At 38.0% G+C, this 12,338-nt stretch overlaps 1 protein-coding gene across 1 annotated transcript in view; it reads right to left on the reverse strand.

The window, feature by feature from the left end:
- NCAPG (non-SMC condensin I complex subunit G) overlaps window positions 1-9,863 on the reverse strand; it is a gene marked incomplete at both ends in the record, with an annotated part of 28,293 nt that extends 18,430 nt beyond the window's left edge. The window contains 6 exons of the mRNA XM_082315314.1: window positions 2,040-2,232; window positions 5,211-5,295; window positions 6,254-6,399; window positions 7,853-8,081; window positions 8,920-9,129; window positions 9,753-9,863. Of these exons, the coding sequence (XP_082171440.1) occupies window positions 2,040-2,232; window positions 5,211-5,295; window positions 6,254-6,399; window positions 7,853-8,081; window positions 8,920-9,129; window positions 9,753-9,863 (974 nt within the window). The remainder of the gene's footprint in view (window positions 1-2,039; window positions 2,233-5,210; window positions 5,296-6,253; window positions 6,400-7,852; window positions 8,082-8,919; window positions 9,130-9,752) is intronic.
- Window positions 9,864-12,338: the final 2,475 nt, after the last annotated feature.

Here is a 12,338-nt window from a genome sequence, read left to right on the forward strand (position 1 = left end):
CACCGTACAAGTCTGGAAAACTGAACTCCATTAACCTGCAGAAATGCAACAACTGCATTAAATTATTTTTCAGCTTCTATTTACGAATTGTTTCTTCCGTTCTTAATACAAGACCTTCACACAATATTCAAGTAGCAATCATAGTATGTCAAATGCAAAAAGTAATCTCAGCATCTCTGTAAGCTCATCCTCTGTTTACCAGTCATAGAGCCCCACTCCTTTTTAAAATCATAGTCTTTTCCATGCTAAGCATGGCATATAATCTTTGTTTTCAGCAGCAGAACGTTAAGTTGTGCATTAATTCTACCTCAAAACAGAAAAGAGAGTATCACTGTCACTGGTACTTTGCACTCCCTTGAATCCCATTTTACTTGCAAACTATCAATAACAATTTTGGTTTTCTTTTAGGTCACGCACACACAAAAAAAAAAAAAAACAAACACAAAAAAACCACCAGCAACATGTACATGAAAACTGATCATTTGATAGCTTCTCATTAATCTGACAAGTCTTTATTTAAAAGTAAATTTAACAAGCAGAAATCATAGACTTCAAAAATCTAAGCATTTATCATACGGATACTGCATCATTCAAGCTGTAGTCAGAAACATCATACAAGGGCAAGCCTAATGTTTTCTATAAATCAAATAACCTCATTACAAGCGGAATAATTTCACTCACTTCTCAAAATGTCATTAGTCTAACAGATCTACTTCTTAAAAAAGATTCTCAGTTAGTCCAGTCTTCCAGAATGGAAGCCTTGTTTTGTGCGGGATCAAATTCAGACAAGTCCATAACTATATAAATTTTTCGTTTGAACCTCTTAAGACATTGGCACATTTCCAGAGGGTGTAAGAAAGTTATTTCACCATTATCAATGCTTTTTAAGGCCAGACAGGCCCACATCTATAGCTCTGGAGTACAATGCATGTGACATCTGCTGATTTCAAAACATCTGTCATAAGCTACTACTAGAATGCAAGACACTTCATATGATGACATTACACATTTTCCCCCAAAACACAGAATAAGATTTTGTTATCATTTTTTAATCAGTGACAATTTGTCATTTAAGTTTATCATCTGAGATTAGACTCCTACCACTGTTAATAATCATTCCACTCTGGTTGCCTCAATTAACTCGAGCTGTTTCTTCTCACACCTTTTTGCCTCCCTTAGCAATTTCCTACAACTTCTGATTTCTTGTTTTCTTCCCTCCTTCATTTTTGCTTTATGGATCTTAATATTCATCGTGCCATCTTCTTCATAGCTTAGGAACTCAGTCAAGTTCTACCAAACATTAACAGAGGAAAAGAAGCCTCTAAGATACCAACTTCTGTCAAGCTCTGTTAATACGAATAAAATAGCTCCAAAAGAAGGCTGAAACACAAGACCAATAATTCCATTCCGATTTATTCTCCAAACAGTTTATGGATAACTGAACCAGCCTCAAATTGTGCTGCCTCTAGCTCAGCAAAAAGGACAGAGGGAAGCCAAAGAGGACTAGGAAATGTATGAGAAAGACCAGAAGCATTACTTAGAGGTAAGAGGAATGGGAAAAAAGGAGCTTTTCAGTACCACAGGTTAAAAGAAGAGAGGAAATTACAGTTGTGGGGGTAAACTAGAGCATTGCCTTTACTATAAGCTGTACAGACAGTACAGGAAATAAAACAAATTAGACTAAGTTGTTACTCATAGAAAAGCTTGTTTAGTTGATTAATTTACTGTGTGTGATTAATTTACTGAGTGTTATTTTTGGGGTGTTCAGGAAACAAGAAGTGAAAGACATTTTTCATTTTTTCCTCTTGCTTATCTGGCACAATCATTTTCAGCCGGTGAACACAGATCTTTTAAAGAAGAAAAAAGCATACCCAAAACACTTAAGTACACAAACACCAAGGAGACGTCATGGCTTACACCACAATATCAGTCTTTTATCACAGGTAATACTTACTCTCCTCCCAATTTAGATATAACCTTTAATTTAATGTTCTTATACAAAATATTCATCTTTTGGAAATGAAAACTGATCTGCATACCTGTTGTCAAGGTTTTTACAGTTCTGAACAAAGTCATGAAGTGGAGATAATGAAAATATAGCATTTAGTACTGGGATGGCCACTTCTGGGCAGTTTTCCACATCCAGTCGATGAAGCAATTCTAAAACATCTCCTTCAGTCAATCGTAACCAGGCTTGAAGCAGCTTCTTCTTCATTACCTCCTTAACAGCATCTAATAATACAGGAATTTAAACGGTTTAAAATGTTAAAGGTCAAAAAATACCAAGTTTTCAACATACTTCCACAAATCATTTTTCTATAGAAGGCTTTTTGGAAATAAGTTATTATATAGTTGAACGTAACACTACCTTAAGAAAAAAAAAAAAAAAAAAAAAGGCAGTTAAACAAGAACTACCTATGGAGCACTACTACATTTTCGAGGCGATATATTCCCCCCCCGGGAATTAAAAAAAAAAAAAAACCTCTATCCAAAAATTGTGACATCTAAAGACAGCACCTCAACCCAGAAAATCTACAAACCATGAAGTCTTGTAGAGCAAGGAAGTATTCTGGGGAAGCATTGTTACATACTTGCTGTTTCAGGGATTTAGGAATTGGCCCCTTTTGGAGGCGGGATACTACTGTACAGACCTTTACTCTGAAATGCCACAGAGAATTCTTGTGTTAATTCAATTATTCAACTGGATTATGAAATTTACATAAAGATACTTTAAGTCCCTCCTCCCCATTGCCCAACCAACAAATAGTTTCTGGATCAGTAGAGTACTATTTAATCAAGGGAAATGTATTTATGGGAATATCTAGAATATGTACACCATTAATACATACACACAAATTTAAGCAGGGAAGTAGAAAGGTTAATAGTCTGGTGGAAGTAAAAACATAACTAGGGAGTGATACAAGCATGCTCTTAGGACCTTTTAGAAAACAATATCCAATATAATGGAAACAAAGTCCACACACACTGACAACAGTCATCTTTCCTCTTCTATGTAACTTACGATAATAAAGACGGCACTTAAATATAGTCAAGAGTTCAAAAAGAGCTGTAAAAAAGGCCTTGAAAGAGCTAAATTAAGGTCCTAAGAATGAGAAACCTTTCCAAGAAGGTGAAAAGCATAAACAAGTAGAATGTAGTAGAATGAAAGAGAATGAGAGTGAAGAATTGACAGCTGAATGCACACTGAAAAGTAGAACTAAGCAGAATCTGGATTATGTCTTCTAGGTCTTGTTTAATTATAAACCCTTGTTCTGAAGCCAATATGGAAAAACATCCAAAATTTCAACCTAGCAACCTTGAATAAGCAGGTTCCTCTCTTGTTAGCTTGGGAGTTACTCAGTAAGCAAATTCAAGATATGCATATTCAAGGTTATAGAATTTGCAAAACAGATCAAAATGAATGAATACTAGTGGATACATATATAAATGCAGCCAATTTGGAACATAAACCTCCTTTGCCCAGCAAAGAGCATACAATATCAACAATATCAGTGAGGCTACACACCCTGGCAGATATTTTCCCTTGTGATTCTAGGTGTCAAGAAAAAGAGCAAGTCTTCAATAGCTGGGACGAAGAATCATCCTCAGAAAGAGAGAGACACCAACAGAGAAAGTATTTGCTCTGGATCATAAAAGGCGGCAGTTCTTTTATGTCAAACACCTCAGTGTCACTGAAATACAGGCCATGTAGAAAGGCTGTACCTTCCCAGTAAGGGAATGCAACAAATCTTTGTTCGTGACAAATGAAGGATCACAGGAAAAAATAGTGAAGGTAGCTTCCCCCCCAAGTTTTGAAAGATTACTAAAACAGAAACACATTCACCCTAAGACAAAAGAATTACCTGTCAAGACCAAGTATTACTGGGGGGGGGGGGGGGGGGCAGGCAGGGGGAGTGGCAGCCAGGAGACAAGCAGCAGCTAGTTAGGTCAAACAGCAAACTAGTATACTGATAAGAAACAGTAATTCAGAACATGGGTTTTTCAGTGCTAGGCTTCAAAAACAAAACCTGGCAAACTTCATTAGACTACTATAGAACAATTCAGGGTAGGTAGGGAAAAATGCTAACTGAAACTTATTATACAGAGGGAGGATTTCTTTTTAAGTGTAGTTCTATACAGCTTAAGCAAGGACTCAGCTGATCCTCTCTTCCTTTTCTGTCAAGAACATACTAACATGATCCCCAACTAGCCAAAATGAAAGGTAAATCAAAAAAACCCACATGCATACATGACATGCCTTTAAGTGCTCCGGTTACCAATGAACACAGTACTCTTGTCTTGTTCTCTAAGTGAATATCCACATAAGTCGTATTTCTCACAGTTCACAAGCAGCACATCACTAAGCAAGGAAAATTCTCAGAGTGAAATTCAACAGGGCTTAGTACAGATTTTCCACACAAAGTATGTGGACAACACAGTAGCACTTAAAACTGGCAGCTTTTATTGTGCAATTCACATATATAATTGCTATTATTGCAAAAAAAAAAAAAAAAAAGCCATGTTCTATGTAGGCAGGCCAAGATTGTCTCACTCAGATGCATGTGACCTTTTGATCATTTGGCAACACCATCACACACAATTATGGGTACATTCTGAATGGCTCTTTATATAAAAATGATACAGTACAGAAGACATCAAAAAGAATAAAGCTGTTTCATGACAAAATGAATGAGGGTCAATCAAAAATTCGTTAAAAAAATTCAAGCTAGTTAAATGAAAAACTAACCAGCTGAGAAGATTTCTCTCCGAACACACATAATGTTTACATTTCAGTTCTTTAATATATTTATTAGTTACAAAATATCTGTAATGAAACATGTTTCAAAATACACTGAATTAAAGAATTACATTTCTACTTCTGTGTTTAATTACATTGTTGTTTTTTAATTTTAATAGCATTTGGTCCTATTTTAGACCAAAAATAGGTTTCAGTTTTAGACTGAGAACAGTGGTTTCCAAGTCACTCTTTTGAAAGTGCAATCCTTTTAGGGTTTGTCCACTATAAGGGGACTGGAAAACCAAAGCAGCAAGCAGAATTTCTTGCGCTTAAACATTTCCTAGTACCTCATGACTCCCTTTGAGCTCCTTATTATTGCCATCACAGCTTCCACATAAATCATCCCCAAAACATTAGAAAGTATTCTCTCTTAAACATTTGTATTAAGATGTTAAGGAAGATGATCTCTTACCAGATCTGTCATTAAGTCCTTGTTGCAACAATTTAACTCTCTGCGCTATCGACAGAGCTCTCATGTGAATTTTTTCTGCTAAAACCTTAAAGAAAATATTAGGACATTAAAATACATTTCTACAAATTATAATAACTGTATTCATTAACTACCTGTGGATTTAAACTCTCAGTTTTACCCATCCACAGAAAGTGTAAGTCAATAAAAGCCTGTAATACCTGTACCATCAGCATTGTACCAATACATTAACAAGCAGATTCTTATGCATGGAAGAAAATGTAAAATAAAATAAAGTAAGAATAAAATTAACAAACAGCTTAGAAGCTTGGCAGCTCCACTTGAATGCAACACCTGGATACGAAAACTATTCTCTCTTCAAAGCTCCCAGAGCAATGAATACCTGCAATGAAATGACTGAAGTATGTACTTTTCTTAAAGCCTACTAACACAGAGATTCCGATAAAAAATAGCATTGAATCTAGAACGAAGAAAGAACAGAAGATAGTTCTGTGTGGAAAAAATTGAACATTTTGTTTGAAGATCTTGCTTAAGATGCCTGCACAAGAAATTTATATGGTAGCATACCTTCTTGCCCTTAGCCCTACACATAAACATAAGTAATGGTTGATACGTCTCAAAATTGGAATACTAAAAATATGCAATTTTTTTTACACCAGTATTGCTGTGACACTACCATTACTGAATTATCTATTATGTAATAACAGAGAAGAAAAATTGCTTCACAAACAACACAAAACGAATAGATAGAAAACAAAAGGCTGTATACATAACCTATACTTCTACTGTCTGGCCCTGAAGAGCCGAGTTCTATCACAAAAGTAATTTTTATGAAGCAAGTTCTGCAGTCAAGTTCAGGGGTTTTAACTTGAAAACTTGTATTAAATCACTGCCCCTCAAAATTCTGGCAAGTGAAAATAAATTATTAAACCGTTCTTAGTGTTTAACCAGTGAAATATAATAAAAGTTTTAAAGCCTTTTTTCTATGTCAGTCTTTGAAATTAATATTAAGTGATCCAATTTACCTCATATGCCTGCTTTCTGACAGCTTCCTTTACATCCATAGTGCGACCTACAATTTTTGGCAAAGTCCTTGCTGATGGAGCAATACACGACAGCACTGCACGCCTTACTTCTGAATTTGAATCATTTTCAAGCAATGTGTTGTAAACTGAAAGTAAAATAGTCATAATAATGTTTCCATAAGAGTTTGAAACATTACAGAAAAACAAAGAATACTAAAAAAGAAAAAAAAAAAAATCAGCAGCTATTATTAAAACCCTTCTTCTGCCCCTGCATAGATCATACAAATTTAGGGAACAGTTTAGGGTCACAACCCCAAGATTTTAAGGCAATTACACGCTGAGCTATATCTCAAAAGAAATTCAACTATGAAAATAATATTTGCAATCACAAGTAGGATCTTCAGTTAATAACTCTGAAAATTGCTAGATCCCACTGATAAATAACCACTTTGCCATTTACTGGACAAAAAAAAAAAAAAAAAAAAGCTTCCAAATGTTGGCTCCTTAAGATCTCTATTCACTGGCTCAACATCCTCATTACCTTTGAGGTAGATCCTCAGATTTTCCTATAAATGGAAAACTGCAATCTCCATTAAGCCTACCAAAACTCAAATAGTAAATCTCTTACATAATACTTTTTGTTATATTCTTGACCCTTCTTCAAAATTAAAAGCAAGAACAAAAAGAATTTAATCAGAGAATATTTGAATTATTCTTCCTGCTCCGAGATGATGATTGACTATGAGATTTATATGCTCCTAAATAAGCAATGTATAAACAAACACTGAAAAAATATAATTTCAAAGAAGGTACCTTAACAGCAACAAAAAAAAAACCCAACTAACTAAATTACACTCTTCACAAAAGACAGTATGTAAAGTTTAATCAGGGCACAATTTACATAACAACAGCTGTGCAGGTAAAAACCTACAGTCCCTCTACCTTGAGGCAATGGAAGTAGAGGCTTAGTCAAGAATCATACTATACACAAAGAAACCCACAAAGGGCACAAAGACAGGGTTCCATCGGTGCTGATCTCTTAAAGGAAGTGATTCGTGAATAAGATGAGATTGGGGGGGGCGGGCAAAAAAAACATAGGTCAACAATGTCAGTAACCAGTTTGCCTCTCATGTGGCAGACAGCCATAATTTGAGACAAAATTAGTTTTTCTGTTATCATCTGTACTCCTCTAGGGTTTTTTGTACAAATTGAACAGAATTCATAGTACAAAAGGGTCCTTAGAGGGTAAGAACTGAGCAAGCATGTATCATACCTCCATCCCAATTTGCAAAACACTATTATTCTCACCATCCTTCAGCTGCATTCAGTCCATAGATTAGCCTGAGCCCAATATGATTTGTCTGTCATTTAATCCCCAGTGGATCTCTCCTTCAAGCAGTTCTGTCTTTTCCCCTTGAACATACACAACTCTTGCATCTACAACCTCCTCTGGCAAAGACCTCCACAGTTTATGAACTATTACAAGAATACCCTCTAAGATTTGTTTACTCAATGCTTAAAAAAACTCTCAGAACTGTTTTAAAGAAATGTAAATCAACAAACGTTCTTAAACAAAAGAAAAAACCCAACACTACTTACTATTAACAACAGGACAGTTTTCATCCTTAGGATCCTGAAGTCTCGACAGGGCCAAGACAGCTTGAATTCTCACATTTGAAAATTTATCTTGAAGTCTAATCAGCATAGCTTCATTAATTTTATCAAATAAGTCATCATCAATCTGGGCATTCTCTGGCATATTTCCCAAAATCTTATTAACAAGCTGACATGTTCGAAACCTAACTGCATGGCTGTTTGCAGTGTGAGACTTAGGGAAAGGAAAAAAAAAAAGTATTCTTATAATCACACTTCTCTCATTTCCAACATAAGACTATTAATATGCACATATAAGTAGTTAATATTCTATACAATACATGAAATATGCACTTCTGTATTTCAAAAGGTTTTCCTATTTAAGTTTATTGTTCATAAGATTAAACAGTCACAGAACTGGAAAACTATTATGGCCCATCACCTGTATCAGTGGTACAAAGAAAAAAACATGCTTACCACTCAACGTGCACTACAGTACATTAGCTAACTCACTGCTCTGCCTCCATAAAACATTAGAAAGAAAAAAAAAAAAGATATTAGCAATGATCACTAGTGATCTTGGCCCGATCAATAATTTTTCCATGTCAAAACACTAGTTTAAGAAAATGTAATTCTGCTTGTGTTTTCATGCTATTGGAACTGTTAATCTTCTTTCTATGTAACACTTGCAATAACCAGAAATGAATAATAACTATGCCAACCATACTTGTATGAAAGATCTTTTCATAATTTTACTTATCACAGAAACAGTATAAATTTGTTTCCACGACACTTCCACAGTTTCACACTTATAAATGCACCTATAGTAAAGCCTATGACACATCTGACAGCCAAATAAGGAAACAGTTCATATTTTCTCACAGGCCTAAATTTTTAAATCCAGTTGTTGGGTTATTGGGGGGGTGTGGTGGGTTGGGGGGGAGGCATTACTCGTAAAGCACTAGCTTTGCCTTGCTTTCACTTTTTAAGTTCTAGTTTGTAGCTATCATCTCGAGTGCCAGCAAGTTTTCCCCACTGCATTAAGTTAAAGATTTAATAATGTGTTACTGTACCTGAAGCAGAAAGTTAAACACATAATTCAGAAGTAAATTATCTTCTTCTCCCTCCTCACAACCATCCTCTTTCTCCATTTGACAAAATGAAGTAACAAATTTAGCCACAAAATTGATAACTTGTTCCACTGCTGGTTCCCGTCTGTAGACTATCATAGCATACTTAAGGAAATGAATGAATTTTTCATGAAAATCCTCCTTATCTTCCAACTGAAAAAAAATAAAAATCAAACCACAACAAAAGATAACTACCCAGTTCATCTTTCAAAAGCAGTACGACCGAAAAATAAAACAAACGGTTTTATAATTGGCAGCTTCCATTTAAATTTTGAAAGCGCTAAAGCCAGCAGTTAGGGCACACCCGCTGCTGTGCACTCTTCACTGAATATTTTGCTTTAACTCCGCAGCAGGCATATGTCTTGACCACTGGACTCCTTCCTGGCGTTTATCTTTACCTGCAAATAGGTTTCAGACCGGCAATCGACACCCTCATCCATTATTATCCTGTGTCACACCTACTTCCCGGGTATCTAAACGCCTCCCAGCAACATCATTAACACTTGCCGTGGGTTGTTCTTACGCCCATCATGTTCGCAGGAGACAACTATGCATAATAGTGTAGCATAGGGCTTGGTTTTGGGTTGTTTTTTTTTAAGTCGCAGGGCTCTTCTCAGTCATACCGGCCTCAACGCTTGTTTTAGGGGAACCAAGGCCAAAGAGGCTCCCTGCCCTCTGAAGGAAAAAACGAGCAGCTCTGAGCGCCCTAATTTTCCCCTCAGCCTGGCGGGTCACCGCTCCTCCCGGCCGCCGGCAAGCCCCGAGGGCAGGCGTACCTGGTTATAGGTGTGCTTCAAAGCCACAACGAGCTTCGCCTGGTTCTGGTGAGGCTTCTGGGCCAGCTGAAAGGCTTCCTTGATTTGCAGAAGCTTCTTTTTCGCTCCCATGGCTGCGGAGAAAGGGGACGGTCACCTCACCACTCCCCTGCTCCGGGCTCCCGTAGCGCAGAGCCGCCCCGGGAAGGCGGAGAGCTGCTGCTCCCGCACAGGGCCCTGCAGCAGCAAGGCCACTCCTAACGGCGGACGGAGGCTCCCGCCCAATAGCCAAGCCTAGCCAAGCCAAGCCTAGCCGCTCCTCGCCTCCCACTCCAGCCGCGGGGCCGCTACCGGCGACCGTCCCCCGCCAGCCGCCACGCGCACGCCAGCAACGGCCGCAGCGCCCGCGCGCCCAGCTTCAAACTCGGCGCGAGTACCGCTCCCGGTCTCGCGAGAAAGTCGGTGGGCGGGGAGGGGCGATGCGCGTGCTCGCCTCCGCGCGCTGGAGGCGGGGCGGGGGTTGGGCGACGGCGGGCGGAGCGGCCGTTATCTGGGAGCGCGCGGGAAGCGCCGCGCCGCCATCTTCCGCTGGGGCGGGCTGGGCGGGAGGGGAGCGGCTGGGGCGGCGCAGGGCCCCGGCCGGCTGCGCCTCCGCGTCTCCGCCTCCCGGGGCGCGATCGGGGCAGGAGCGGGTGTTTCAAAGTAGGCTGGGCATCGGCCCTGCTGCGGCTGAGGAGAAACGTCGGGCAAGAGGATTTCCAGAATGTATGTTGGTGCAAAATAGTTGAATAAGCCTGACAAACTCTGGTACTGCCCTCGGTTACTCTCCTAAAGCCCTCTCCGGACGTGATCATCTGGAACAATTAGTATAGTTGCATTTTGTAAACGGGAGCCTTACACCGAAGCGGTTAGGGTAGCAGACCAAGCAAGCTCAGCCTGTATCTAAAAGTAATAAAAGCCCATTTGGAGAATGATCATCCAATAAGACAAAAAATGCTCAGCTACTGTATCTAGAGGGAGATGTGTCTGCTTGTTTTAAAGTTCAGTTTTGCCTATTTTAAAGATTTAGGTAACAAAGGGGATTAAGTTCACTAGGTAACCGGTTAAGTAACTGGTTACTTAGTTCCCTGGGTGAACTAGCTAAGCTGAATCCAATTTTCACACTGTGCATTTCTTATTGAAACATCCTTCTGTTTTGTATCGGCTGTAAGGGTGGGTTGAAAAGATGGATAGTATGGAAAACTGACTTGTTGCACATTTGCATTCCTTCCAGACTGAATCTTTTACTAGTGGAAATTTTCCCCAAATTTTCAAGTGTTTGTTGTGAACCTAATGTTTTCCCAGAAATCCTTTAACTTGAGAATAGTAATAAATTCTGTATCTCATTAAAACCAGGAAAGAGAACTAAGCTCAAACTCCAGAGACATGTTGTGGGTTACAGAACATACTGTGAGACAAGGACTGATATTTAATGAGAAGCAAGGCAGGGGATGATTAGCTGAGGGGAAACATTCTGAGCATATATTAATTACAGAGTTATAGACAGCATTCAAAAATGTGAACAGAAGTAGTTAACTGTGGACACTAGGAACTTAAGGTATTTGATGTCTCTCTGTGTTTGGGCTTAAAAAAAGTGTCTAATTACCTCAAGTGATGATAGTTATCTAGTAAAAACAGATAACATACCATCAAATGACAGTAGGTCAAATAGAACCCATCCTGAAGAAGGGTCATTCTTCGCTTTCAAAGAAAAAAAACACCTAACAAATAAAATAGATAAGCACTAGGGGTCAGTCTTGTTCCAGGGCTGAGTCTTCCCAGTGTTTAAGTAGCAGATTTTTATCGACAAAATAATGGAATTATTCTATCTTTACAATTGTGTCAAGGATTATGGGGTGTATGAGCTGTACGTGGAGAATGGAGGGCAGCAGCAGGAAAAAAAAATTCTATTTTATAGATAAAAATAAATTTTAAAATCATTTATACATGTGGCAGACAGTTGGGTTTTTTCCTGACGTATTGTATTACCATACATTTGTGTATGTTTAAAACAGATACCTGCTTTTTAAAGATGAGTCATTTGTATTTTGTATTAACTTTTAAAACGTATGGATCTGGCCTAATCCCCTTCTGCTCCTAGAGAGCAAGAAATAGATTCTATATGCACAAGTACAATAGTAACATAGAATCATATATATTAACTTTTTCCTAAAAGTTTTTGGTTTATGTTGGCAAAATAGTCACTCTACAAAAACACTATAATCAACAGCAAATCCTCAATGAGTTGGGTTTTTTTGGAAGGTTATATTTTTTAGGGCAATACAATGTGTAACCATCTTTCTATTTAAGATATTTTTACTGGGAAATTAACTTAATCTAGCTTTTTTTCTGCTATAGGAAAAGAAGACTATGGAAACAGGAAGAGAAGAGGATGTGGAGAAGAGGATGGAAACAGGAAGGGAAGAACAGGTAAAACTTTGTGATTCTTGTGGCTTTAAAAACCCAGGACTTTTATTTTAAGTGAAACTAATAATGTGAACTGAATTATTTTTTTTATTCACATGTTTGGCAGCCCATTTATACCTACCTGCATCTCAGATCTACAGA

This window comes from Platalea leucorodia (genome assembly GCF_965183815.1).
Source record: "Platalea leucorodia genome assembly, chromosome: 6".
Classification (NCBI taxonomy): Eukaryota; Metazoa; Chordata; class Aves; order Pelecaniformes; family Threskiornithidae; genus Platalea; species Platalea leucorodia.